The 26,366-nt window shown below is 37.2% G+C and overlaps 1 protein-coding gene across 1 annotated transcript in view; it reads right to left on the bottom strand.

The window, feature by feature from the left end:
* LOC311211165 (VPS10 domain-containing receptor SorCS1-like) overlaps nt 1-26,366 on the bottom strand; it is a gene marked incomplete at both ends in the record, with an annotated part of 286,853 nt that overhangs the window by 81,931 nt on the left and 178,556 nt on the right. Inside the window, one exon of the mRNA XM_084289719.1 lies at nt 14,154-14,227. Within this exon, the coding sequence (XP_084145845.1) occupies nt 14,154-14,227 (74 nt within the window). The remainder of the gene's footprint in view (nt 1-14,153; nt 14,228-26,366) is intronic.

Consider the following 26,366-nt stretch of genomic DNA (forward strand, 5'->3'; position numbering starts at 1 on the left):
GCACCTTCCTAGGGCATTTTTCCTTCACCTACTATCATCAGTAGATTTAGGGTCAAAATGCTGGGCTTAATGGTTACAATACAGTTCAGGATAGATATATGCTAGTGACAAACAGCCCTAAAAATACAGAGGGATTAATCTTGTAATTTGGCATATCTCCTTTTTATCCTTGTTTATTCATCAGGCTTTAAGCACACCTGGAACTGGGCTATTCCATATAATACAGCTCAGCTTCTTCAGTGCACACCTCCTCCTGACCTGACACAGCCCTATGGGGATGTGAACTCATCAAAGAAAAAAGGATTATATCCCATGGACTTGAACACTTTGTCTCTTCAGAGACATGCAACAACGGTTTTCTTTCAGCAAAGAACTTGTTGCCTTAGTTAAAGCCTGCAAGCCTACAGTCAGGTGTTTTAAGAGTTGCTTTCTCACAGCTCTATTCTGACCCCAAGAAACACTTCTATTGCATCTATTATGGCAACAAGAAAAAAAAAGAAAAAAAAAAAAAAAAAAAAAAAAAGAGAGAGATATCTCACTGACAGAGGGAACGTGATTGTCATTGATGTTTCCACTTCTGATATGAGCCATAATTTACATCAAACTCTGAAATGTCTTACCAGTAATGTATAAATATCTCGGTCCACCAACCCCAGAAAGTTAGAAGGCTACAGCTGTAGTGACCTGTGTATTACTTCATCTCATGCTAGGACAGCCAGTATTAGGATTGCAGAAGCTTCAGCTCAAGGCAGAATTAAGTCATCAATTGTACCAAGGATGGACAGGACAAGGTTGGCTGAAATATGACTCATGATAAACGTTATTCTTCTACTCAAGGGCTTCATTTCTTTTGATATCGTCTAACCCCCTACAAATTAGAAATGTGATGTGAAACTAAGAAGAAAACCACAGCCCAGAGAAGCTAAGGGAGTTTCTAAAGTCAAGCAGAACATCTGAGCTAGAGATAAGAATCACATCCACGTCTCTTTAGCTATATATCTTTCTTCCAACCCGAGAGAACACCCATTCCATCATTTCAATATAACAGGCCTAATTTATTTGTGACAGCACAAGGTCACAGTCAGGCCCTTGCATAACACTGGCCTGACAACAGTGATAGCAAAGAATAATCAGTTACAAAGGATGGGCAAAATATAAATACATACTTTCTCAAATCAGTATTAGATGTACTGGTATAGCTGCTATCCAGAAACATATTACCCACATCTAGATCCTGCTGAAGGCCTACTGTTCAGAAGACTTTAAATGTCACATTCATGCTGTCTTGTCCCATGGTAGCTCTGTGTATCCCTTCGTACTACCCGAAAAATCACATAAAGAAATATACACTTTACCCAGTTATATACTATAGACCTCTGAACTAACCAGCCTCAAATACCTCTGCAGGCAGTGCAGAGAAACAGTCAGTTTTGTATTGTGGTTCATCTGCACTGTTTTAGACATAAATTCATGAGAAGACAAACTTCATCCTAGAATGGACTGTTTCTCTCCAATGAGTATAAGATGTCTTGATACCTGCAGGCATCCACATGTGAACAAATAAGTGCCCCAAAGCAGGTAACGCAGCACACCTGCGGCACATATTTACTACCTAAATTTAAAAACATGAATTGTAGATAAACTATGGACTGTAAATAAAGGGAAAAGACAAAAAAAAATCATCCTTAGCAGGTGAGCACCATGAAATTCTCCAAGCCTGAGTATCATTAAGTAATTGTGTTAAGCATTACTATGAAACAGAATGAATAAACATAACTTATTACAAGGAAATTCCAGTTCTGACTGGTGACTGGGTTTAAAAGTTCTTCTACCAAAACTAGAATGATCACTGAATACAAGCTTACACATGGAAGAAGAAAATTACTTGCTGGATTTGCCCTAGATAACCCCAAAGCCTCAAACTCAATGTTTCAAACTTGAGACAATTTCCCATTGTACTTCAATACCTTTTGTGCACATAGTCCACGCAATGTGGTCAAAGTGCTCTTTGCAAGTTAAATAAGCAAGAGAAAAGTGTTGTGTGTTTAACAGCCTATAAACCAAGCACCCTACATAGAACAGGGGTACAGGTCAGAAATACTCTAAGACTCACTGAAGTACTGATTGCATTCAGGTATTTCTCTGAAAATAAACAGCAAAAGCCTTGCCATGCCCTATTCTGAGCAACTTTTTTAGCTATGCTGGTAGCACTTTGTTCTCTTATTTCTTGGTTCTGTTCTTCCCTTTTAGCATCCATTCTCAAAGACCAATCTATCACATATACATCAACAAACTTTTCTTCTTGCATTTCTTTATGTTTTCAACTTATGGTAAAATACCAGCATGCCCTTTGTCTGTTCCTTTAATCTCACTCTTTCTGTAATACTCCCTGAAACTTCAGTATACCAGAGATATGCTAGCAACACCTTCTGTCCATTGTATTTTTCCAATTATTTTTTTTTTTTTTTTTTTTTTTTTTGTATTTTGTTGGTATAACTGTCTGGAAGTTTTGAAAGGAAAAAGAAGAAGAGAAAAAAAAATCTTTTAGGAAATGAGGATTTTAAAAAGCCAAGAGGAACATAAGTGACCCCCCTGCCTTTACAGAAGATGCTCATATTATGAAATATGTAACAATCTAACAGTCCTATTACAAGGTTGCTTTCTAAAATTTTAATTCCTGTCAAGTCTGCTAAGTAGTCATCTGCACTTGAGAGCTTTGCAAATCGATATCAGTGGCTGCAGCACAGTAATTGCTCTGAATGCAGATTCTACATCCACCATGAGAAGCAGAACAAGTAAAAGACCCAGAATCATCCTCTGCTTTAGAACTAGGTGAAAAAAAAATATATATAAATAAAAGCAGTCTGGCACTGCACATTGAAGGGCAAACCCTAGTTGGCATATTTCTGTTGTGACTGACCCCTTGTCATATCTTTGACTGACATATTACTAAAATCTTGTCTTCCTAGGCCTGTCAGCTCTTCACAGCCACAGAACTTGCCCAGAGAGTTTGTGGAGTCTACCTCTTTGGAGACCTTCAAAAGCCATCTGGACATGGTCCTGGGCAAGTTGCTCTAGATGGCCCAGATTGAGCAGGAGGGTTGGACCAGAAGACCTCCAGAGGCCCATTCCAGTCTAAACCATTCTCTGATTCTGTGGAATTCAATAGAACCCCTGTTATCCTGTGTTTCCATTTCTTCCACCTTTTTATTCACTGTTATAGGAAAAAGCAATTGTTTATGGCTGCTGGGAAAAGATAAAGCTTGCAAGGCGGTCAGACCACTCAGAACTACAGAAAGGCATCACTATGAAGACAGCAAAAACTTCCACATGGTGAACTTTTACTTTCAAAATATTCTTTTTCATAAACAAAGTCAAAGCACCAGGCTATAAAGACTCCATCTCACTGCCATGTGCATTCTGAAAATCAGCTTTGGATACCTCTACTGTTGGATGCTTGACTTCAGACATAGTGACACAGTATGTGGGCCTACACACACAAGAAATATGATGGCAAACTTTTCATATGTATTCCATGTATTGTACACACCCACAGCAAAGTTCAAATGTCTTTTAACCTCAGCAATAAATGACAACATTAGTTTAGAGAAGTCTCCGTGAAAATGGCCAAAAATTAAAGGCTGGAAATACATGTACATCCCTGGTAGTGTTCAAGGCCAGGTTGGATGGGGCTTTGGCCAACCTGATCTAGTCAGTGGCATCCCTGCCCATGACCGGGGTGTTGGAACTAGATGATCTTTAAGGTCCCTTCCCACCTGAGCCATGGTATAATTCTATGAACAGAAATTCTACTATCCCCTTTCCACAGGCAGAACCACTTCTACCAGTGCAAATGTAGTTCACTCATATTTATAGGGTCAGAGATGCTATGCAGCTTTCCAACATCTCAGATGAAATGAATAAGTGCAGAACAAAACAAAACAAAACAAAAAAAAGGAAAGAAAATAAAAGAAAAAATATCACTTATTCACTCAGAAAAGGATGGTAGATAACTGATAGATATCAGTGTGACTCAACTAAGGTGGATGGAATGAGATCCATGCAGTTCTGGCTATTTTGAGTTATCAGTACTGACTAAATGTAGGTAAACAGTGGCTGCAAAGCAATACCAGACAGAAATGTGATGCTTAGCTTGGAAAATCCAGTTTAACCCCTCTGTCATTCAAAATGCTCATTTGTCTATGTGCTCTCTCTCCACCTTGCCACAACTTATTCTGAATCTCTTTCTGGCCATTAGACGCCAGTTGAATTCTGCAGGTGAATTTGTGCTTAGCGTGATAGTTATTTTCAGATGGCTCCCGACGTTCAGCACCCCATCCTTGATTTGCGCACATCTCCTTCTCTACAAATACTGCAACGCACAGGAAAGATAATTAGCAGATTGGTGGAAGAGAGAACATGCTCTCAGAGATCTTTATGCCAAAGTTGTCCTATGAACATAAATATTCTAACAAGCTTTATCCTGTCACAATAGAGCCATAAAGTTGCTCTGTTCAGCACATGATAATGGCTTTGTAATTCAATTATTGGTAGAATTTGCCTTTAGGGATTTATCTTCCTTTAGCCTCAGCACTCATTCAAATTCCTTATCATAAATCTTACCAATGCAAAACCAGCTCCCCCACTGCCTCTGGAACACATTGTGCCACTTCATGTTAAAAAAGTGACAGCTTATTCCAGATTATTGAATTGCAGGTTTTTGTTTATAAGGTCGGAGTGCAAACAGCAACATCAGATGATATTTGTGCAGTCCTTGGTAGCATCATTTACTGGTTCCACTGATGCTTCTATACCACTCTAAGTCTTAATTGCCATTCATAAAAATAGTAACATGCAGCCCTGAACAGAGAGCTTTTTGTCCAGAGATACTTGACAATCAACCTTTAAGTAACCTTCCCTGCATGCAACTGATTTACTCGAGACTTATGGAAAAGTACAAGACCAGTAGAACAAGTCAGGAAAAGGGGTTGAGGAAAATTTTTCTTCTCAGCTTTATAGATACACTCCACTGATTAGGCAAGAGCACAGGGACCTCTCTGATTTGACCAAGATCACACAGTTATGTGGCAGAGATAAAAACAGAACCTGAGAGTCCTCCAGGCTCCCTTTCCTTTTACTACCAAATTCACTCCATGAGGACTTTGCAGACATTCTCTGTTCCTTTTTTGCTCACAGGAGGCATTGAATCTGTCCCAGGGAGTTTAGTGAGAGAGGGAACTCTTGTGGTTTCTTTAGTTTAGTCTCTATTACATGAAGTTGTATAGATTTTACTCTTCCATGAACATTCTCTAGAGATTGCTTTCTAGCTTTTACATCTCTTAACCATTTTATTCTCATGACATGTTTTAGAAACAAAAGACCAGATTCCAGACAGACATAAATCAGTACTTCACTTCTTTATACTTGGCAAATAAATTTTCCCCTGATAATCATCTAATTAGATCTTCCCTGCTATATCTCTGTACCATTCTTTCTCACATTGTCCTGTTAGGTGAAATGATATAATTTTGTGCAATTCAACTGGCAGCCACTGGGCCAAATCCACCCTGTGGAATGCTTTACTTGGTTTGTCACCTTTTATCTAGAGCTCATGGGAAACAACAATGCAATGAATAAATCCCAACTAGATAAACTCTTCTTAGTTGTCCCACCCTGCAACACCGATCCAGAAATGCAGGTGTCTGTTGCTGCCAACACTACAATAGATGAGTGGGCGAATAGAGGTAGAGGTGTGATTTCCAGGCCACTTGCACTCTCACCATCACTTTTAGCAACCACAGAGAAATAATATCCATAACCTTCCATCTGTGATGTTCATTTATCCCACAGCTTAATGGACAGTAGCAAATCAAGCCTTCCTTGCCACAGAACAGCTCTCTTTGGAAAGTTATGGAGGGGAAAGTTGGCTATAACTCTAAAATAGATGGATGTGAATTCTTAGCAGGGTAAGCATCCATTGCTGGTAACGCAGGTGGGAGGAATGTCTTAAAAACAGAATCTGATGTAAATGGATAAAATTTAGTTACCAGGATTAGATCATGATTTTAAGACTCTCCTGTCCTACATCTCTTTTTCACATACTGCAGGAGACTTAAATCATCTTCCTTGGAACTTGCTTGAAGAGAGGGGAGGAAGATACCCTGTAATTGTAGTCTCTGAACTCAGCTTCCTGATATCATGCACCAAATCTACCTGATTTACTGCTTCCCTGATGGTACAGTCTAATAGGGTCATGGCTTCCCACTCTGTTAATACATGTGTTTTTCATATCTTGTAGTGCTGCAACCCAGTCAGGATGCTCCAGAGGGGGGTCAGGAAGTCATATACAGCAAGAGGGTAAAGTCAACTCGGCTTAGACAGTATGCTTCTTATTAACCATACAACAGAAAATAGCAGTGAAACCTTCCTGACATAGATCCAAACAAATCCACAGCCAGCTTTACTATGCCACTGTTTTACTCCCCTTCAGGGGCTGTCCTTTATAGGTGTATACAAATAAGCCAGCTTCTTTGTACAGTGCCTGTTGAAAACTGACATAGTTCAGGCTTCTGCTACTGAGGAACCCCCAAATGAAGCTTCTGAACCAGGTATATTGATGCCTGCCTAATTCTGCAGATCTTTAGTAGGGAGAAAGTGGAGAACTGGAGAGAGGTTAGAGCTCGTGGGCGGCCGTCCTCGTTTATAAAGTAACTCTGGATGATTGTTTTAAAATAAACCAGCTGAAATAGGAAAAACAAAATACACTAACCTATGTATCAATCAGAATAAGGTAGTTCAGTCCCAAAAGGCTTACTCAGGTGGAATATTCCTCTTCTCCTCCATCCTCCCTATTCATAATGGAAGGACAAGACTCTAAATGGAGGTGGGGCCCAGAGTCAGATGTTATTCAGTTATTACTTCTAGGATAACATTTGATATACTATTTTACTCCCATTTTTCCAGTTTTCATTAAAAAAATAAAAAAAAATAAAATCAAAAAAGTCAAGAGCACACTCTCTCCACTTTCTCTCACAAGGTGGAACTATGCCAAACTAAGGTTTCGAGACTGAGGAGTTATGTCTTACTCTGACAAATCTTGATTTGAGTAACTAGTTATCTCAACAGACTACTGAGACCAGAGGATATGTTTATTATAGACTTAGAGGACCAGAGTTTAATCAGCACCCTGCCCTGTGACTTTGGGCAATTTTCTCAGCCTTGCCCAAAGAAGAAAGATGTGTATTTTAGATCTCAGTTTCTTAAGAACTATGACTTATCAAAAATCCAAAGAATCTAAATGAGCTTTTAACAGTAACAGAAAATGATTCTGAATGTCTTTTTCTTTTTTCCTTGCTGATCCATGTGGGACTTGTCAGGTTGTGCCTCTCTGAAAGCCAGACAGGAATAAAATCCTGATTCCCAGCATAAATCTGAGAGGTTTCAACCTTCATTTGTAGCAAAAAAGATAGAGCTACTTCAGGGTCCAGCTGTCTGGTAACCATAAGCAGAGGTTTTCACTAAACCCTTTGAAATAGCATTAGGATCTTTAATGAACATTGCCAACTGAGATTATGCTTCCTTGTACTCTGGCTGGGTGTTATATTGATGTTTCTGGTGAGAAAATGTTAAGTTTCTGGGACACTGAATGGTGACCGTATGCTGTAATATGTTGCTAGCCTTTAGATCATCTGTATCTTTAAGCTGGCAGTCATGAAACTAAAAAGAATATTAGCAAGGGAACAGCACCTTGTGTTACAGAGGCTTGGACCTTCAGTCTGACTTTCTCCCAAAGCCAAATTTCAATGGGAAGTAAATTTGTGGTGTTTGATTCAGGAAGGAATTTAAAATAAAAATAAATAATAAAAATAAATAATAATAATAACAATAATAAAACAGGGAAATCAAACAAAATTCACTACTTTTACTAGTCCCTATCAGCCAGCTGCTTAATTCAGATCCCCTGAAAACTGTCATAGGTGACATGCCTATCTGGCATGTACTCATTTCCACCGTATTTAAGCTATGAAATATGTATTTTTTTTATTTAACTTTTTAGTACACTTCAATTCATCGGGTATGGCTTTTGTGTTAGATCAAGCAGATGATTTTCTGGTCAGGCTGTCACAATGCCCTTTGATTGGCATCTTCCCCATCAGCCTCCAGCAGTTGCCCTGCAGTGATTAAAAGGTCTTGTTCAGCAATACACAGCCTCATTTGTAAACAGCCCAGACACCATGCCATTTAAATTGCTTCAGCCCACCTGGGTAGGCGTGCAAATCTCACGAAGCCAAGATCTGACAAGTATGCTGGGACAGTTTGCCAGGCTTGCTCCAACTGCTTGAATATAATGGAGTTTTTAACAGGGCTTTTACAGGGCTTTGACACATTTTTTCCCTTGATTTTCAGCTCTTTCAGCTGCTCCAATGAACACAGTCAGACCTTTTAAAATACAGTTTCTAACCTCCTCTGGAAAAGAAAAGATATATACTATATAATTCTTCTCTAAAGATTATCTTTCCTTGCCATTGCTCATAAAAGAAACACAAATATAGCCCTATCTACTCATCTCTCCTCCCAGCTGCTTACCAGTTTATCTTTTTCTCTCTTACAGTGTGTATGCCTATCTTTGTATTGTTTGAGGGGAAAAGTTAGTTGGCCTGTTTTGTTTGTTTTTTATAAACTTTGCATCCATTTTCTTCTCCTTCTCATTCTCGGAAAAACACAAGACAGTCAGAGTGGAGACATAGCAACTTCTTTTCCCAAACTGACATATCTACAGTAACATCGTTAGGGGACCATTAATATCATGGACACCTGACCCTATCAAAAATCAGATGCATTATGACATTTTTATTTCTAATCTGTTATGGCCATGTAGTGCATGAAAGCCCTGAGCTGTAATTTTTCTCTGACTAAGACAGTCAGCTTCTTAAAGTGTGGGATATTTCTTTTGTATTTCTTCTACTTAATTGTCTGTGTGAAATAACCAAATAAGTAAAGAAATTAATAACACTGATGCACCTAATGATTATAACTTGATATAATTTGCTACCTGGGTTTTTTCCATTGTTCACCATATGCTTGTTTTTAAGACAATTTTATTATTTGACTTTTTTTCCTTGACTTTTTTTTTCAGATGTAGGTTATGATCAGAATTAGTTGAGAATCTTTTCAGAAAATTTCCCATTTTAATAAAAGAATACATTTTAATGAGATTTTAAACTTTTATTATTATTATTATTTATTTTAATGCCAAATCTAATTGTGATATCTTGACTTACTAACCTTCATAAAATAATTTCTAGCTGAATGTATGACTTGATGAGATGAACAGAAAAAAAAAATCTAGTTTTTAATGATCAATTTTTGCTTGAATATTTTGGCCATTGCAAACTGTATGCACATTGACTAGGTTGTGGTTTTTTTTCAACCCTTGGTCCTGAATGTTTGGATTTGCTAGTCACAAGGTATCGCTGCTGAGCTTTGACTGCTTGACTGGACCACTTAAAGCAGGAAAAAAAAAAAAAAAGCAATTCCCAATATGATTGATTTGGCAATTGCCTTCACATTTGCATTCACTACAAACCAGAGTCTTTGCCAGCAAAATTCCAGGAATGTATGCTGAAAATCATCATGTACAACAAAAATAAACTGAGAAACATTTAGATAAAGCATTTATCCACCTTTACTAACTATTATCTACTACATTCTCTTACCCTAATGCTGACCACATTAGGAAAAGCTATGCTATCAACAATAAGTCACGTACATGTTTTTTCTGTATTACCCTGCTGAACTAATATTGCTTAGAATACTCCTTCCTAGCAATTAGGGTATTTTCGTACAGTACAGTTCCAGAATTACTAAGCACCTTTCTAACTTTAATGCATTTTTCTGTCACAGTACATTTAACAGCAAAATATCAAGAACCTGCCAGAGAAATAATAAAAAACATAAAAAATGTTGACACAGTGCAGAACCGCAGTGCCTTGAGGGTGTATGCATCGTAGATCCTTTTATGTTCCCATCAGGTACATAGGTTTGAATGCACTACGCTTTCCTCAATATATCACTTCCATGTATCTAGATTATGCAAACAGCTATGTGATAAGATACCCTAATTACAGCAATTATTAAAGATGATAGTTTTACTTTTCACTAAAGCCTGCCCAACACATATGCATGAACAAATGTGTCCTTACAACCTTTTAATGAGGTAGAGAATCAGAGATATCTTTTTCTTCCCTCCCCCTCTGCTTTTTCATTTTCAGTTGAGAAAATTCCAGTCACCTCATTTATAGGTTTGAGTTTTTCTGCTCATTCCCTCCATCCCTACCCCAATATGTTCCTCCACAGTGATATTACAATCTCTTCCATCACAAGTGTGGATGTCAGAGTATCGCTTACAGATGAAAATAGAAGAATGAAAAGAGGGTAACAGGTAAGCTCTGAAGAAACAAAGATCTTGTTTTCATGTTAATGACCATTTCATGAAATAGCTGATGCAAGAAGACAAAATACCTGTGAGCTACAAGGAGCTGAGTTGTCTCTATACAAAGTGTTTTCTCAGAGTTATATAGAAGGCATCAACAGATTGTCTTAATGTTCTTAAATTTCTCTAAGATGGTAGTAGGAGGGGATCTTTCACAAACCAACCAAAAATAAGTGAATAAAAAATAAAATTATCTTGCAAACAGATATAAGAAATGTATCAGTAATGCATTAATGCATGAAGATATAAGAAATGCAGCTTCATTATAGTTTCTCTGACAGCATTTTCAGGCAGAGCCTTTTCAAAACTAAAACTAGTAAGCCCAATGATGTTTATTCACAAGACTTGGAGTGACCCGCAAACTAATTACAAAACCAACATAACAGAGTAAAATGTCAATTTAAATATCAGTGAGAAATCAGGAAAATGAATCTTTGCTTTCATCAATCATTCAAATCCTTTTAGAAGCCTTTAAAGATGTTCCTTCTCTGTTAAAAGAAGCAACATTAAGTAAATGCAGTCTCAAAAGCCTGATGCCAAAGCCTTTGCTTCATGTCTTCCTGATCTTAGTGATGTCCCAATTTAGACAGGCCTGGAACCATTCTGTGTTAAAGTAACCACTCAGCGCTCCTTAGATATTGGAATGTAGCCTTCATTCCCCACAAAGAATATATAGCCCTTACTCTCTTCACAATACAGTTGTTTTCTGGTGGATCCCTTCAAATCTGTATGATCTAGAGAAAGTATCAGGAACTGGAGAGAGAATCCCCACAAAGTAATTTCCTTGGAAATCGGTGACTTCAGGACATTGTCCTTTACTATTCGTTTCTGCCCTCAAGAGTAACTGGAAGTCAGCATTCTGACTTGTTTGATTAGACTCTGCAAATTCATTCCCAAACCCAAATGTATAATAATTTATTTTTTTAAAAAACAAATAACCCAGGGCAGAAAGTCAGGCTTGACCCAACTTGTACACCAGCACTGGCTATACAGATGTTGCTGTAGAAGTCTGGATTTTAACTTTTGATTTGCACTCTCTTATGTCCCTGTCTCCCTTTGTTTTCCTTGCAAGGGAAGTCAGCAGTGGCCATGCTCTGAGGGCAAAGGGTTGCTCTTCTGATTCAGCACTTCAGTGCTTCCTTTGTCCACAGGTACTTGGCTGCACAGAAAAGCCCAGTGTTGCTCCCTGTGGTATACATGTTCTGACAGTGGCCATATAATTGAAGCTGAGTGGGTTTGTATGTTTGTTTGTTTGTTTGTTTTTATTGTGGTGACCACAATAAGTAAACCAGAATGAGATTTAACACTGTCTCCACAAGCTGTATTATTTTTAATTTTGATAATAGAAACACTACTTTACACTGAGGTTATATTATGCAAGGGACATTTTCTTCAAGGTGAAAATACAGGCTTGCAGTTTCATGTTTTGTTTATGGCTGTAGGGAATTAGATGGGTGGTTGGAACCTCTTTTCATCTTTTCATCTTACTCTTTGCCTTTGAAGCTCCAAGGCCTAGTTCTCTTATTTGTAAGGTTCTAAGAGGCCTTCAAAGTCTGAACTCTACAGAAAGGAAAAATGATCATTTTCATCATTATTCTTATTGTAGGCATCCATCAGCTCAATTTACAATAAACCACTACTATAACTAATGACGAGAAACTTCAAAAGGTTTGAAGTGAAGTACAGGACTCAGGGATACAGGAACAGGAACCTTCATTACACCTCTACGACCTTCTTCAGTCAGTACAATTTTGTTGGATGTCCCCAAAACTGGAGTCCCCAGTTTGAAGGGCTTTCCACTTTTATTAGCCCAGAAACATGAAAAAGATGTAAGTGTGTGTGTGTATCTGACACTATGAAACCCAGCTAAGAGCCCCATGGAAAAGAAGTAGGAGTAATAGATCTGTGTCTACACAAACACACAAAAACAAGTTTAAGTTTAAAATGGAATTCAGTTTGTGAAAGTTTCAGATAACACAGGTTATGAGAAAGAATTAAAAATCAGGAGCAGCAAACAAAATCTGTGGTCTATATCCTTTGCAAACCAAATATTAATTCATTTTTGAAGTAAATTTGACCTAGAGCTCTTACTTCTTTCAGAAATTAAAAGAAAATATTTGACTGAACCTCTCTTGAATCTTGCTGTATTCAAAACCTATGGAACTGGCACAAGCTTAGAGTTAGAAGCCACCAGGAGGATCTAATTTTAATCACCTGTTTCAGCAACTCCTGATTTCAAAATGACTGTTGGATCTAAAGCTTCTCTTTTAAAGTCCAGATTCACAGGACAAGAGCCAACATCTTGTAGAGGTAGCTCAGAGGTAGACTTCTGCCTCCATATACAGCTGATGAGAACTCTTGCAGATTGACATGCATTTTAAGCAAAAAGAGGAGTAATCCCAAATACTAATAAATAAACATTTTTTTATTTAGACTATCACAACCATACCTGTAGGAAAGCAGAACAGCATCTCCTTCATTCCTCAACTTTCTTTTCCACAGAAGTAGAAGTTATACTAATTGCTGTTCCATAGCAGGGTGTAGGGATGCATGTGTATGTGTTGGGGGTATTCAGATAAGCACTTTATGGAAACTGTGGTTACAGAGACTTACACCGTGTATGCAGATCACCGCTATGGAAAGCAAATGCAGGGAGTTCTGCCTACAGTCAGAAATATGAGTAGAGTTACCAGTACACCAGGATCCCTAGGTAGGTCTGTGATAGAGAAAATTGAATCAAAATACAAAGAAATTTGCTGAAAAACTGCAGACTAGAGGAAAGTTTGGTCCTACATCCAGGGATGATTTTTCATAGCTTGTTGTGTGGTTGTGACCACACAAATGTTGAAATCTGAAGTTAAAACATCCATTACGGACAACTGATGTATTAAAACTGAGAGATGATTAGATTCTAATTGTATAGTATAAGTTTATGCAGCAAAAATTTAAGCTTGCATCGGTGACAAAGAGATATTACACTTCTTTAAAGTCACTTTGGCAGCAAACTTCCAAACATTTCACCACTGATGTAACTGACTGACATTCAAAGATTCTGTAAAAGAATATGTGCAATACAGCTGATCCACAGAGCTTGAAATCTGAATGGAAATTTTGGGTTGACAGCTTAGAAGCGATACTGCACAGTGATTTAAGCTCACACTGAGGAAGTGTGTGTGCTTAGTTCAATGGCCATTAACTTATACTCAGGGACTGGACTTGGTCTAACAGCAGTTAGAAGCACAACAGCCACTGGAGTTGAGGATGCCCACTGTTACCCGTGCTAGAAATGTTAGTGTCTTCAGAGACTCCAAGACTTGCACTCTGAGTGCAAGCAAGCTTATGCTGAATTTTAGGCTTAAACTCAAAACGTTCACAGAAAATTGCAAAACTCTCCCCTCCCAAACCAATGCTTTCTTCAGACTGTTACACAGGATATTTCGGTTGTTCATCATCCTTAGATCAAAGACCCCACTTTCAAGTGCAGTATAAACACAGAACAGGAGGAATAATGCCCCTTTCATACCAGTTCAAAGTTAGTAACTAGATACTGACAGGACTGCAGACTGTACTCAGCCACACTGCCTTCAAACGCCCTTTGCAAGGTCTCTGTACATATTGGGAAGCTGTGTCTGGGAAATGGGAGAAAGGTTTTTGCTCTTACCAGTAGAACCTGTTTGGTGCGACTCCCTCGTGAAGAAGCAGCCATCTTCTGCCAAACTCCACTGAACTGAATAACTGGGGACAAAAACAAACAGTCATGAATCTCAGTAAAAGACAGATAATAGAGAAATTAATCTGAAGAAGCCTGCATCACTTCTGAGACAGTGACCTGGGTTTTTTTTTCTTCTCCCAGTCTCTGAGGGACATGTCTGGGAGAGCTGAAAAGTGTCTGTGGTGACTTTTACGGCAGAAACAATACCAAGGTGTGCAGCATGGGATGCAAATGTTGTTACCTTAGGGATCACTATGTGGGCACACCCAGCTACCTGCCATAACTGAAAACTTGCTATCTAACTCTTTGTGATACTCTCTAGTAATCATGTAGCATAGGACAACTGTCTTTAACATTGTTAAACTTGTGGTACAGACTAGATGTATAGCATAACACAGATGATATGCTATAACCTACCCTGGCTCTGACAACATATATACAGACTTGCCTTCCATGATATCATGTTGGAAGGTCAATCTCTTTACAGTTACCAGTAACCATCTTTAGAGAAGGTTTTCAATGTGGAACGAAAGAAGTGCTCTAACATATCCAGATTTTGCATGCAGGACTGACTGAATTTAAATAGCACAGGTAACTTGTACCATGGAAACCTGCAACTCTCACTTTGATCCTGCAAACAATGTGACACCATCTTCTAGCCTGGTTACACAAACGATAACCAAATACATCAATCACATCAGAAAATCTTTCCACAATAAATACCAAATAAGACTGAGAAAGGTCAGGGAAAAAAAAATAAATAAAAGCATGTACGAGTATTCAAAATACATTGATATGTCTTTGTGGAACAATATACAAATTGTACTTTTACAGAGCACTTACAAACAGCTGCTCTCCATAAATCCTGCCATCAGGTTATTCTCAGAAAGACAGTAGAGTGGGTGACCACCCAGGTTCTGTTTTACTTTTGCTTTATTTTACTTCAAAATTTTCGCATAGAAGCAATAAGAGGCAGTCAGCCCTATGCTTGTCCTGTAGGTTCATTCCATTTCCCCTCCATCGCTTGCTTGACAGACATGGACAATCCTCTTTTTGGGCAAGGAAAACTGTGAACTGTCATTTCAGGACACCACTTCAGAGGTTTTGCAAAAAATGCAAACAACCTGAATCATTATGTGCCATCCTTGATTGATTTTTTTTTTTTTTTTTGGAACAAGCAGTGGCAGAGGACTGGCAGAGAAAAAAGGAGAACATATACCTAAGAGAATCACTGAGCAAAGAAGATGATTTTAAAGCTTTGAGTGGACCAGAAAAAAAAAATAAAAAATGATTTGAATGTATTTTAAAAATTATGAGACTCTGATTTAAGAAAATTTAAGATCTACTTCCTATTATGCATTATATTGCCATTGGGAATCCCTATTATGCATTATATTGCCACTGGAAATCCCTACATTCTTCAATTTCCCTAATGTAAAACCTTGGAAGGACATGGAAAAACTAATTACATTTGTTACAGCAGTTTGGTAAACAGTATATGTTGAAATCTACTTTAAAATACGGAAGCTGGATATTCACGTCTTTGTTCTCATCTCCTTTTTTCTTGAACACTGTCAAAGAAGAGACAGGGAAGAAAGGAGAGAGAATAGAAGATAACCAGATTAGGCAAAGGAAGGACAGTTTAGCTTTGTGGATAGAATTGCATACCCTAATACATGTAAAACTCCAGTGGTGAGTCTCTCACTTTTATTTAAGTACAGATAGATTTTTATTTGAAACTTTACAGCTCACTGACCCTAACAATAACTGAGAAAAAGTCATTTTTGAAAATTAATCTTTTAGGACATGTAACAGTGACTTTTGAAAAGTGTTCTGAGGTTGCCTGATCAAGAGCATTACCATTACAAAATGTATTTTACCCTTTCACATCCAAAATTCATTTCTAGACCTGTTTTCATAATTGCACAAGAAATACAAACTAACATAAGAACAGCAAGTAGCTGACAATCTATCTCACCAATATAAATATTTTCCTTTTTATGTCAAAGCAGTTTCTTCCATGACAAGTAATGTCTGTACAGTATTTAGCAATTTCATTTTTAAAAAAGTTCAAGTCATCGCACAGTAAAATTTCATTTAATTTCTTAACAGGGAAGCAATCCAAAAAAAAATCAGCAAACACCTCTGTGCTTCCAGATGAGGCACATGTAGCATGCAAGATTGCCGGGGACACTAATATTCAGTCAGCTGAAATCATCACAGTAAATCTTGTCTTCACCCTACTCCCTCTCTAGTTTCTCTGAGCACAGCTTTCAGAAAATTATCACCTTCCTGAATTTGCTGTTGATAGTAACAGTATCCTGAATGAATTTATCATAGCCTGCAGAAGCTTTATCTGTGTTTGTATAGCATCCTCCTTCATCATGCAATCTCACTGCGGTGCCAGGTGGTTGAACATCCCCAGTGCCACAGCTTCCCTCTGTCTCTTTCAGCACAAATATTTTGAGGGGTTGTTCACCTGGTGCATCCGGTGATTCCCCTGACAGAACAGAAAGTGTGATATTGCACAGCACCAAGGGAACCCTGCTTTTTCTTACTGTGTGCCCTGAACAGGAGAACTGAGTAAGGCAAAAAGGAGAGACATACAAGTCATACAAATGTTTCAAAGGGAGGACACAGTTACAGCAATTCGACTATGTCAGGGTTTTCTTCTCAAAATAGAAGCCAGTGCCCAGTGAGCTGAGGAAAGCATGTGAGAAAATGATATAGCTCTCAGAGGAATATATCTGCTCCCTGGGAACTCATGCCCAAAGCTCTTGTCTTTGATGAGACACTTTAATAACCCAGCTTAAGAAGCTTTTCTTCCTTTGCCATTAGTTCATCACCAATCTCAGCCTTTACTCAGCAGTGCAAGCAGTGTTAACGTATCTTTAGCGAAAGGGAAATTCCCTGATTTATGCAACACCTCCAACAAAAGGGAAAAAGATCCTTTGCATTGAGGATTTTTTTTTTCAGACGTTTTATTCACTTTCACTATCATTCGCTTTAGACTGAGTTTATTTAGTTGTACCAGAAAAAAAAAAAAATGTTTGTAGGTTAGCTTTTTTGTCATGTACTAGATATGACACAGCTGGGATTATTTTTTTCCCCATTTAGCAATTATAGTGCTCATATGGTTATTTTTTAAACCCAAGATCATATTTTGTTGTTGTTATAAAAGCTCATTCTCTCCTGGGACGATTTCTGACAGGTTTCTACATGCAGTCCCTTCAGAGATGACATTTTATTTTCTTTGGCAAGCACTGCTGTTTGATGACAATTTTCATTATGAGACTGAAATTAGATAATGTTCTCTGCTACACTCTTTTTTCAACCACAAATAGAAAAAGAACTTATTACAATGTATGTTCTCATCTCAGGGCCAAGTAGTGATCTGGCATTTCTGTTTTCACTAAGACAAAACCGTTATGAAGTACAAATCTGGTATTGATCTCTCAGATTTGACCCTTCTTCATCAGGGGATAATTCTCTTCTGCTTTTTCTTCTATTTTGTGTTTATTTTTCTGTGCAATTCCTGGAAACTTAACAGTCATTGACTTTTTTTTCTTTGTTCTTTTTTTTTTTTTTTTTTAAATCCTAATATACTATGAATCAGAAATCTACCAGCTATCTCTTTCAGATGGGAAAGTTGAAATACAAAAGAAAATTAAAGTCTGTCCCAAGGTGACAAATACCTTTTGATGCTGAACAGGGATTTAAATAAACCATCTGAAATGCAAGCCAGTGCCCTAGCTATAGAAAGAATCTTCTTGCAACACTATTCTCCTTCTGGAACAGGGAAAATTGACACTGGGAATCTCAACTTCTTTCCTGATCATTATCCAACAATACCTGTATGCTACTCACACACTTCTGTTAATTGTTTCCCAAATTGTGTGAGAAGCATAGGAGCTGCTCATGTATTTCACAGTCACAGTGTAAGCTTCACCTTTACATTCTTTGAGATACATGAGTAACAGCAGGTTAGAGTTACCATGTAATCTTGGCATTCCCTTCTAATTTCCTAATCTGTCCATCACTAGTTTTAGATTGAGTAATTTATTTATATATACATATATATATATATATATATTGCATTTGGGCCCATATTCATGGATATAATTTTCATTTTGAGGCAAATAAAAACTGTCTAATATACAGTTATTTTTAAACTCAGAAAACATAATTTGTAAACTGGCAACAATTTTCCTATAATGTGATGAAAACAACGCAGAAAAAAAAATTCTCATAGATGTTTGTAGTTTTTTTTTTTAAAAAAAAAAAAAGGATTTTGTGAAGAGGAAGAAAAAAACATAAATTCTTAATAAAAGTAAAATGTTTAAGAGAAATGAGTCAAACTTGATTGGTTTATTTACTTTAGTTTGTGAATTTGCACTATAAAAAGTGTTTTAATTCCCAAATACGTGTTGAGAAAAAATGATGTTTTTTTTCCTAAATGTTCCATGAAGAATAACAGGCATTTTATTTGACTTTACTGATCAAGACTGAAACATCACTTCTAGAAGGGAAACTGTGTACTAGGGAAGAGGAAAAAGAACTCTACGTTTTTCTTTACTTCAGCTCTTGGAAATCTCTCTAAAGCAGGAAGCTCTTAACATCTTCACTTCTGTGATTTTTGTGTGGTTCTAGACACATTCTGTCATGCATCTTTCTTTGTCCTTCCATTCTGTATTGTATAGAATTAGCATCGGTATTGTATCATCATCTAACCATGAGCCGGTTCATACCTATAAGAGCTCTGTCCCCTTCCATATTTTTTCTAGCCCACTTTTATTCTCCCCTGGTTGGCCCACATATTGTGTCTCCAACACATGTTCTCTTGCAGTCAGATTTCTACGCTATTTAGAGTAAATTTCATCTACTGAATTTACTGTATCTACTGCATTTACACAATATAAAAATTACTGGGGCTGTGAGTAACTAGAATAATACAGGGAAATTACAAGTGCAGGTATGTGTAAGGACAAGTTTCCCCTATAATAGGTACTTTATAAAGGTTTCCATTATTCAGAATGGTGGAAATTAGATTATTTTCCTATATTATTTCTAATACTTTTGTTTTTCATACACCGAGCAGCACATCAAAGAGTTAGGAGTTAGAATTCTGTGTACATTTACTTATCTCAGACGGATTACAAAGGCAACCACCCTCACACTAAAGTGAATAAAAACAAAATTCAATATCTTAAAAGTCAGGGAAATTAGACAGAGTCTAGCTGAACACATGGCAGCTTTTTAAACCTCATAAGCCATAAGGGACCATTCAAACCAGAGTACATCTGTCCTAACACAAACTCTTTGGGTGAAAAAAGACAGAGTCCCAAAGTTGGAAAAGCCAGTGTTAGTGGGCATAATTTTGATTCAAGAAAGGTGAAGTTTATTTGCAGATTACAGAGGAATAACTGAATTAAGTTAGAATGAAGTTTAATTTCACCACTGTCTTTTCTTAGAAACAGGTCTTTAACAGATACTTGGAAAAGCAATATCCTAACACTTTGTATGTTCAACAGATCCTCAAAATATGGTCTCAAACTCCAGCAATCCTGGGCTCACAAAATATTGTGGCATGTAAGGTTTTTCACAGTCTAACACACTTCATGAAGAATCACCTCTTTTTGCTTATTTTAAGTTTGTCTCCTGACAATTTCCTTTGAATGAAATGCACTTTGTATTGTAAGAGACAGTGAACAATAGTTTCCAATTTATTTTATAAATATTATTTTCCATAATGGCCTACAGTGTGAACTTTACTCTTTCCTCTGGAACAAGAAGGTTGCTCTTGGAAATGTTGGATTATACGGAACAATGGTTCTGTAATAAGATTTCTACATTTCATGGGCTTCAAAACCAGCTTTGAATATTTCACTGAACTCTTACAAAACATTTCAACAGATGCCACTGATTCCCTTCCTTGCATTATTCATCAATTTCTAGATACTTTACAAGTCTCTGAACCAAAATACTACACTTTGAGCCACAGTATTAATATCAAGGAAGTCAATATTAACTTATAAATTATACATATTTATAAATATATATATATTATAGAGAGAGAGAATATGCATATATAAAATACATGTAAGTTATAAGCTAATATATAAAAAATATAACTTGACTGTAAAGAAATGATTCAGTAGCTAGTGAACTGCTTTAATAGTTCTCCCAATGGAGAGAGGTATCTCAAACAGAAACTTACTGCAAAGAACAATCTTCCCATCGTTTCATAGGTAAATTTTGCAAATCTCCACTGAAAAACTATGGAAAAATTGTAGTGGCTCATCCTTCAGACATTTCCCCTAAAGGGATCATGTGAGTCTCAAGCACTGTAAAACATGAGACCTTCACTCACTTTTATGGAACTAAACCAAACAACACTAACTGAGCATTCGTTTTCCTAACTTACCAGAAGTCTTTGGTTTTGTATTTTTGTGTATCAGTCTAAAAGTGCTTTAAAACTCCAAAACAAGTAACTAAAATATGAGATTTGAAGGCAATTCAAATTTGAAGGCAAAAATTTTTTTAGGCATCAAACAAATTTGATGCATATTGACATAATCACCTGTGGTATGGGATTCCAACCTACAGAACTGTTTGTGTATTTGGAATTGAACAAAGCACGAAGTTGAAATCCTCCGACATAAACTCACATTTTCAGAACAAACACAACAAGTTCTTAGCAATTTCATAAAGTACTGTATCTGGGTGAGCTTGGGAGATGCACTTTAATAAAACTTCACTGTGAACCACGTTTCATTTACCAGCAGTGAATTTTCACTGAGATTTTCCCAGCTGAAAATCTGGATCTTATAAATTCTGGCTGAATTATGTTTATTTGGCTGTTGAGCCTGATGGGTAACAAAGCATGGCATCAACCAGATGTTGCTAGAAAATGCAAACTTGTATTAAAGAAAGCAGTCCCCATCCCTACTCATTTCCAATGAGCTCTGTGCTCCCCAGGGCCAGCATGTAAATGCTACCTGCAAACTCACTGAATTCACCATATTTTCACAGTAATCTCTATATCATCCAGGACAACAAAGAAACAGTTACTCATCTAATATCTGACCTTGAAAGCAAGGTTACACATATGAAGTATTGAGAATCTGAATGACCCACCAATTCTGATAAAATACCACTTGAAGGGTCATGCTAATCAAGATTTACCATCACCTCTCTCATCTGCTCTCAAGAGATTCATTTTCAGAGCCAGAGCTTTCTGCCAAACATGAATCCCTTGCAGCCTCGGCTTCATTTTAACACCTACATAGCATGGCTGCAGACATGACTGAGCCATGGTGTCCATCGTGTCTCATTATTTGGCATTAAAACTAATGGTGTTCTGGTTATGTGGAAGTTTACAAGCAATTGTATTAGCGTGATATCTCCAGTGCACTCAATCCATATGATAAACGTGGAAGAACACACAATTTTACCAGCAGATACTTAAAGGAATCTGCAAGGCCAGAAAGAACTATTAGTATCACCAGTCTGTTCTCCAAAGTGATGCTGCAGAATCTTAGCTGCTAACTCAAGCAAGAGAGAGAATTATTCAAGCCAACAACTGATGGCTGAGATAGACTGTATCTTTTGGAGACATGTCCAATCCCAATGTTTAAACCCTTCTTGAAAAACACTGAATCTTAATTCCAAGGTATGATGAATTTATGACTCTGTTGGTAAATTGTCATAAAGGTTAATTCCTTTCTCTGCTCAAAAAAGTGATATCTGTAACAGGCAAGAGGCTATCCCGCACTTGCTTTCTGTTGTGCTGTAAATTTATTAGGTTGGTTCATAACTTTTTAGATAACTGAATTAAAGAAATGCATTTTGTGCTAAAAAATATGTATATATATATATTGAATGAGAACAGAAAATGCTTATTACAGCAGATTTCAGGGGTAAGTGTCAGAATTACCATACACACATACATAGTTTCATATTTGAAAATAAAGTACTTTTTATCATTTTTACTATAGTAGAATCTATGACTCCAAGTGAATTTAGTGTTGACAGGTGCTATGCATAATAAGAAACTGGAGACACATAGGAGCATGCAGTCAAAACAAATGACAGTCAGAAAAGGGAGAGAATCAGTTACAGAAAAGTGAAGGGAGTTGCTGAAAGCTACAGAGATCACTGGCAGACTTAGTAATAGCAAACACATTTCCTTATTCACAATCCATTGCACTTTCCACTTCTGAAGAAAAGAAAAAGTCAATTTTCTTGCAAGTAGGAAAATGGGAATTACATATAGAAAGAAAGAAAAAAAAAAAAAAAAACTTGCAGAGAAACATGTGATCTACCCATAGCTATATAGCATCCAAGAACCCCAAAGCAGCAAATGAACAACTTCTGTAAGGGTACAGAGGGCTCATGTTTATGCAGATGGATAAGCAAGCACATACTGATTTGCCTAAAGATGAGTGAGTCAGTGGTAGAGAGCAGTGATTCTGTCTTTCCTTCTCTTTCACAGATCATGCCTATGGCCCAGACATGCATCTGCCTTTCTGGACAGACAAGCTGCTGCTAGGTTTTGTTATTTTTATTTTTTTTTTCACACTTTTTTTTTGTTTGGTTGTTTTTTTTGGGATAGTGAGGGAGAAGGGGAAGGTTTCTTTCTTGTGTACCTTTAACATCTATATAACGTCATTCTATATAGCCTAGGTAGATGAACCCTTCCCTGCCTTAAAGACACAAGTATGAAAAGTAACAGAGAGTTTCAGTGTAAACAAAATGGCTTTGGTGCCACTTAATCTATCTCACAAAAGTTACTGATCATCTTCACCTGGTCAAATATCTACCTCAGAACAGAGAAGAGATGGAAAGGAAAGTAAACCTCTTCATTTACTCATCCTGTGTTGACAAAGCTCTTTTAGTCTGGGGTGCCCTGACTTCCAAGAGTATGTTTAAAAAGACAGAGGACAAGCAACAAGAATAACTCCATTTATTTTATTATTATTATTATTTAGCCTTTGTTGCTATTTCTTGAGTATCTTTGCACATTTGTTCCTGAGCTAGGCAATTACGATTCTGCATTGCATCCATCTGAATTGTGTTTCCCAATTTCACCCATATTTCATCTCTCCAAATAGCTCTGTTATTCCTGTCTGATTACTAACTATTCCTCTGTGCGTCTGACCCATCTAAATAGTAGAAGATGTGGAGACATGAAGTAGAGACTCTTACTTCCACCCTCTGATTTCACAGCAAACTACTTCTGAAGATTACATAGTAATACTTAAGTAATACTCCCACAAAATACAGCCCCTCATCCTACAGGCAAGCTGATTAAACCCACGAGAGCTTGCACATACAAGACCTCCAACAAGACCTTACAAGCAGCGCTTTACAGTGCCTGAAGTTTCCTCCTGATTTGTAACTCCTCTTACACAGAAAACAGAGAAGCATGCAGTAGTTCTGCAATTACGGGGTAAGAATCAGCCATGTAACAACTGTACTTTCAGACAGAACAATGAATGCAATCATGAAGCAATTAGCACAGGTGGCTACTTTTTTTTTTTTTTTCCTCTCCTCAGGACTGGCAGGAAAAAGTCATAACTGAATAAGGCACTGGCCTGTCAGCAATGCTAATTCAAGTCTGCTGCCCAAGGCAGAGACAGAGAGGAAAGATGAGTACAAAAGCAACTGAGTCACTGAAGCTTAATGAGTAATTGCTGAACCCCAGTAATTAACCACATTCATCTGCACACAACACCCAAGAAACTGGGCTGTAAAATAACTTCAGTTAACATAGATTTCCCTACCACTTAGTAAATCTCTATTCATCCAAACAAAAAAGATCTGTGGTGCTTATCATAGTGATAGACTCAGTGGGCTGTAAAACGATTGAGGCTTGATGCTTTGTGACCCATTTCCTGCTCATTACAACTGAGCAATAAGAGGCATGCACTAACTGTTGAATTTGCTCTCACCACTACTGAACTGTTTGAATCACTTCTTAGAGTCAAATAGTCCAGTCCCAATGTGATTCCTGTCTCTCCAGCTCTTTGCTCTATTCACCACCTGATTTTCCTGGTCTCACCTGCTGCAATGACAAGATGTAAATGATGTAATAATGACTTGGCTTTCTGGAAGGATGTAAATGAGTTTTCTAATTGATTCTCACCTCCCTCCCAACTGCCAACAGCAGTATTATTAAATGAATTCAACAATCCTAACTGGTCAGAATATAACTTAAAGAATCAATGAAACCTCCATAGCCTCTTCAGTCCATGCATGGTATCTAGGTCAGTGTAAATTCTTTACCATGCAGCTGTTTCCCTTGCTTCCAAGGGTGTTTCTTGATCTGTCAGCACACAGTGCCTGGAATCCAAGGAGTAATGTTTCTCTTTCCTTAAATACAGCCTTAGCAAGAGAATGTTATATAGCAAACTGCAATATCATTTGTTCCAAACTGCCCCACAGCTCCCATTGCAATTATCTAGATATCCACAGGACTACATAATTACTCTGAGAAAATTCTGCCTTTAGATATGCAAAAATGAAACCAGAGGGAGACATTTGCACTTAGCCACAGGCAGAATTTGACCCTTAGTTTGACTTACATTTAATTTAGTCCAAGCTGATTAATACTCCTTGCCTGTTGGTTATGCTCTATGGTTCTTGGCCAAAGATTGTTGAAGTCAGAAAATATCTCCATTAGGCTTCACAGTAGAAACCAGTCCTGTGACTCATATCTATATGGAGAACTTTTAGAATTCTATTTCAGAGCTAATTGGTACAGATATACAGTGCTACATGATTTTTTCTTGCAGCTATAGTACTGAATTCCCAACAGCTATCCAATTTGCTAGTCAACATCATAACACAAAGAAAATTTCACATACAGAATACATCCTCTCACTGAAAACACCCTGTACACACACCTCCCACACCAACTCCATGAATTCAGGTTAACACACAAAAGGGTCCTTTATTCCCATATCCAGTCTGTTTGTTTTTCTTTTAAGAACTCTGTAAAAGAAGAGTGGGAGTTTCCTATGGAACGGTGACAATATACTTGCTGGTAGCCATCTACCATAAATTAAATGAGCATTAGCTGTATGGACTCTAATTCAGAATTATTTCCTGAACAGGTTGACTATCCCAACAGTATAAATTTATTTTCAACTATATCCTGACTCTATTTGACAAATTTACCATTAGAAGCGTCATTGACCTTCGCACAATAAATCTCTTGTTACCAATACACATTAACTTTCATTCCAAAGGGTCCTAAAAGACGGCATATACAAGATTCTGTTCTCTTTCATATCATTCTAGGGAATTGAATAGCCACAAGGGAATGAAAACATTTTGACTTTCTCTAATTACATACCAGAAATCACACCCAGAAATCTCTTTATCTGCACCTTCCACTGGAACAGATAATAACCACACTACATTCCACAAAATGCTACAAGAGAAGGGTAAGTGAAAAATATTGCATGTAATTGACTCTAGAGAAAGAATTAGGCAGGCATGATCCTAACATTCAGTTTTGGAAGGATATAAAGCTACAGGGCTGGAATTGTACTGGTTTTGAGCTTAAAGTGTAGGACTGAACAACTATTCCAAAAGTTCCTATAAAATCATTTTGTGACCTTAGCTAATTATTTAACTTCCTCATGCCTTTATTTTCTCAGGTATACAATAATATTAACTACAAAACTAACTTAGGTGAAAGGAAAAATAAGTTTTTAATCTTTATATAATGAATAACTTGAAAGACATCATAGAATTCAAACTTTTATGCTGATACTTTAATAGATTATCTGAACAATTTAACTGATATTTTGATTATTGATTAGATTCAGAATCTCATAGATTAATTATATGTAAAACAAAAAAGATACATCCAAATCACTTTGTATGATGGCTTGCAAACAATGCCAAGACATTTCACTCTGTTAAACTTGTTGGGAGCTTAGCTAATTGTTTTGGTCTGTCTTTTACTCAAAAGCAACAAGAAGTCAACATCTGAAATCCAACATTTCTCAGAGCAGTTTGCTCCAATGGCCCTCAGCTTCACAGTTGAGTTTATCTGCAATTGACTCCTAGCCATCCATTCTCATTACAAGTTTCTTTGCTAGATCAGAAAGTTTACTTGTACGTGTCATCTTCTCCATGAAGATATTTATA

Source organism: Netta rufina (genome assembly GCF_964035555.1).
Source record: "Netta rufina genome assembly, chromosome: 7".
NCBI classification, from domain to species: Eukaryota; Metazoa; Chordata; class Aves; order Anseriformes; family Anatidae; genus Netta; species Netta rufina.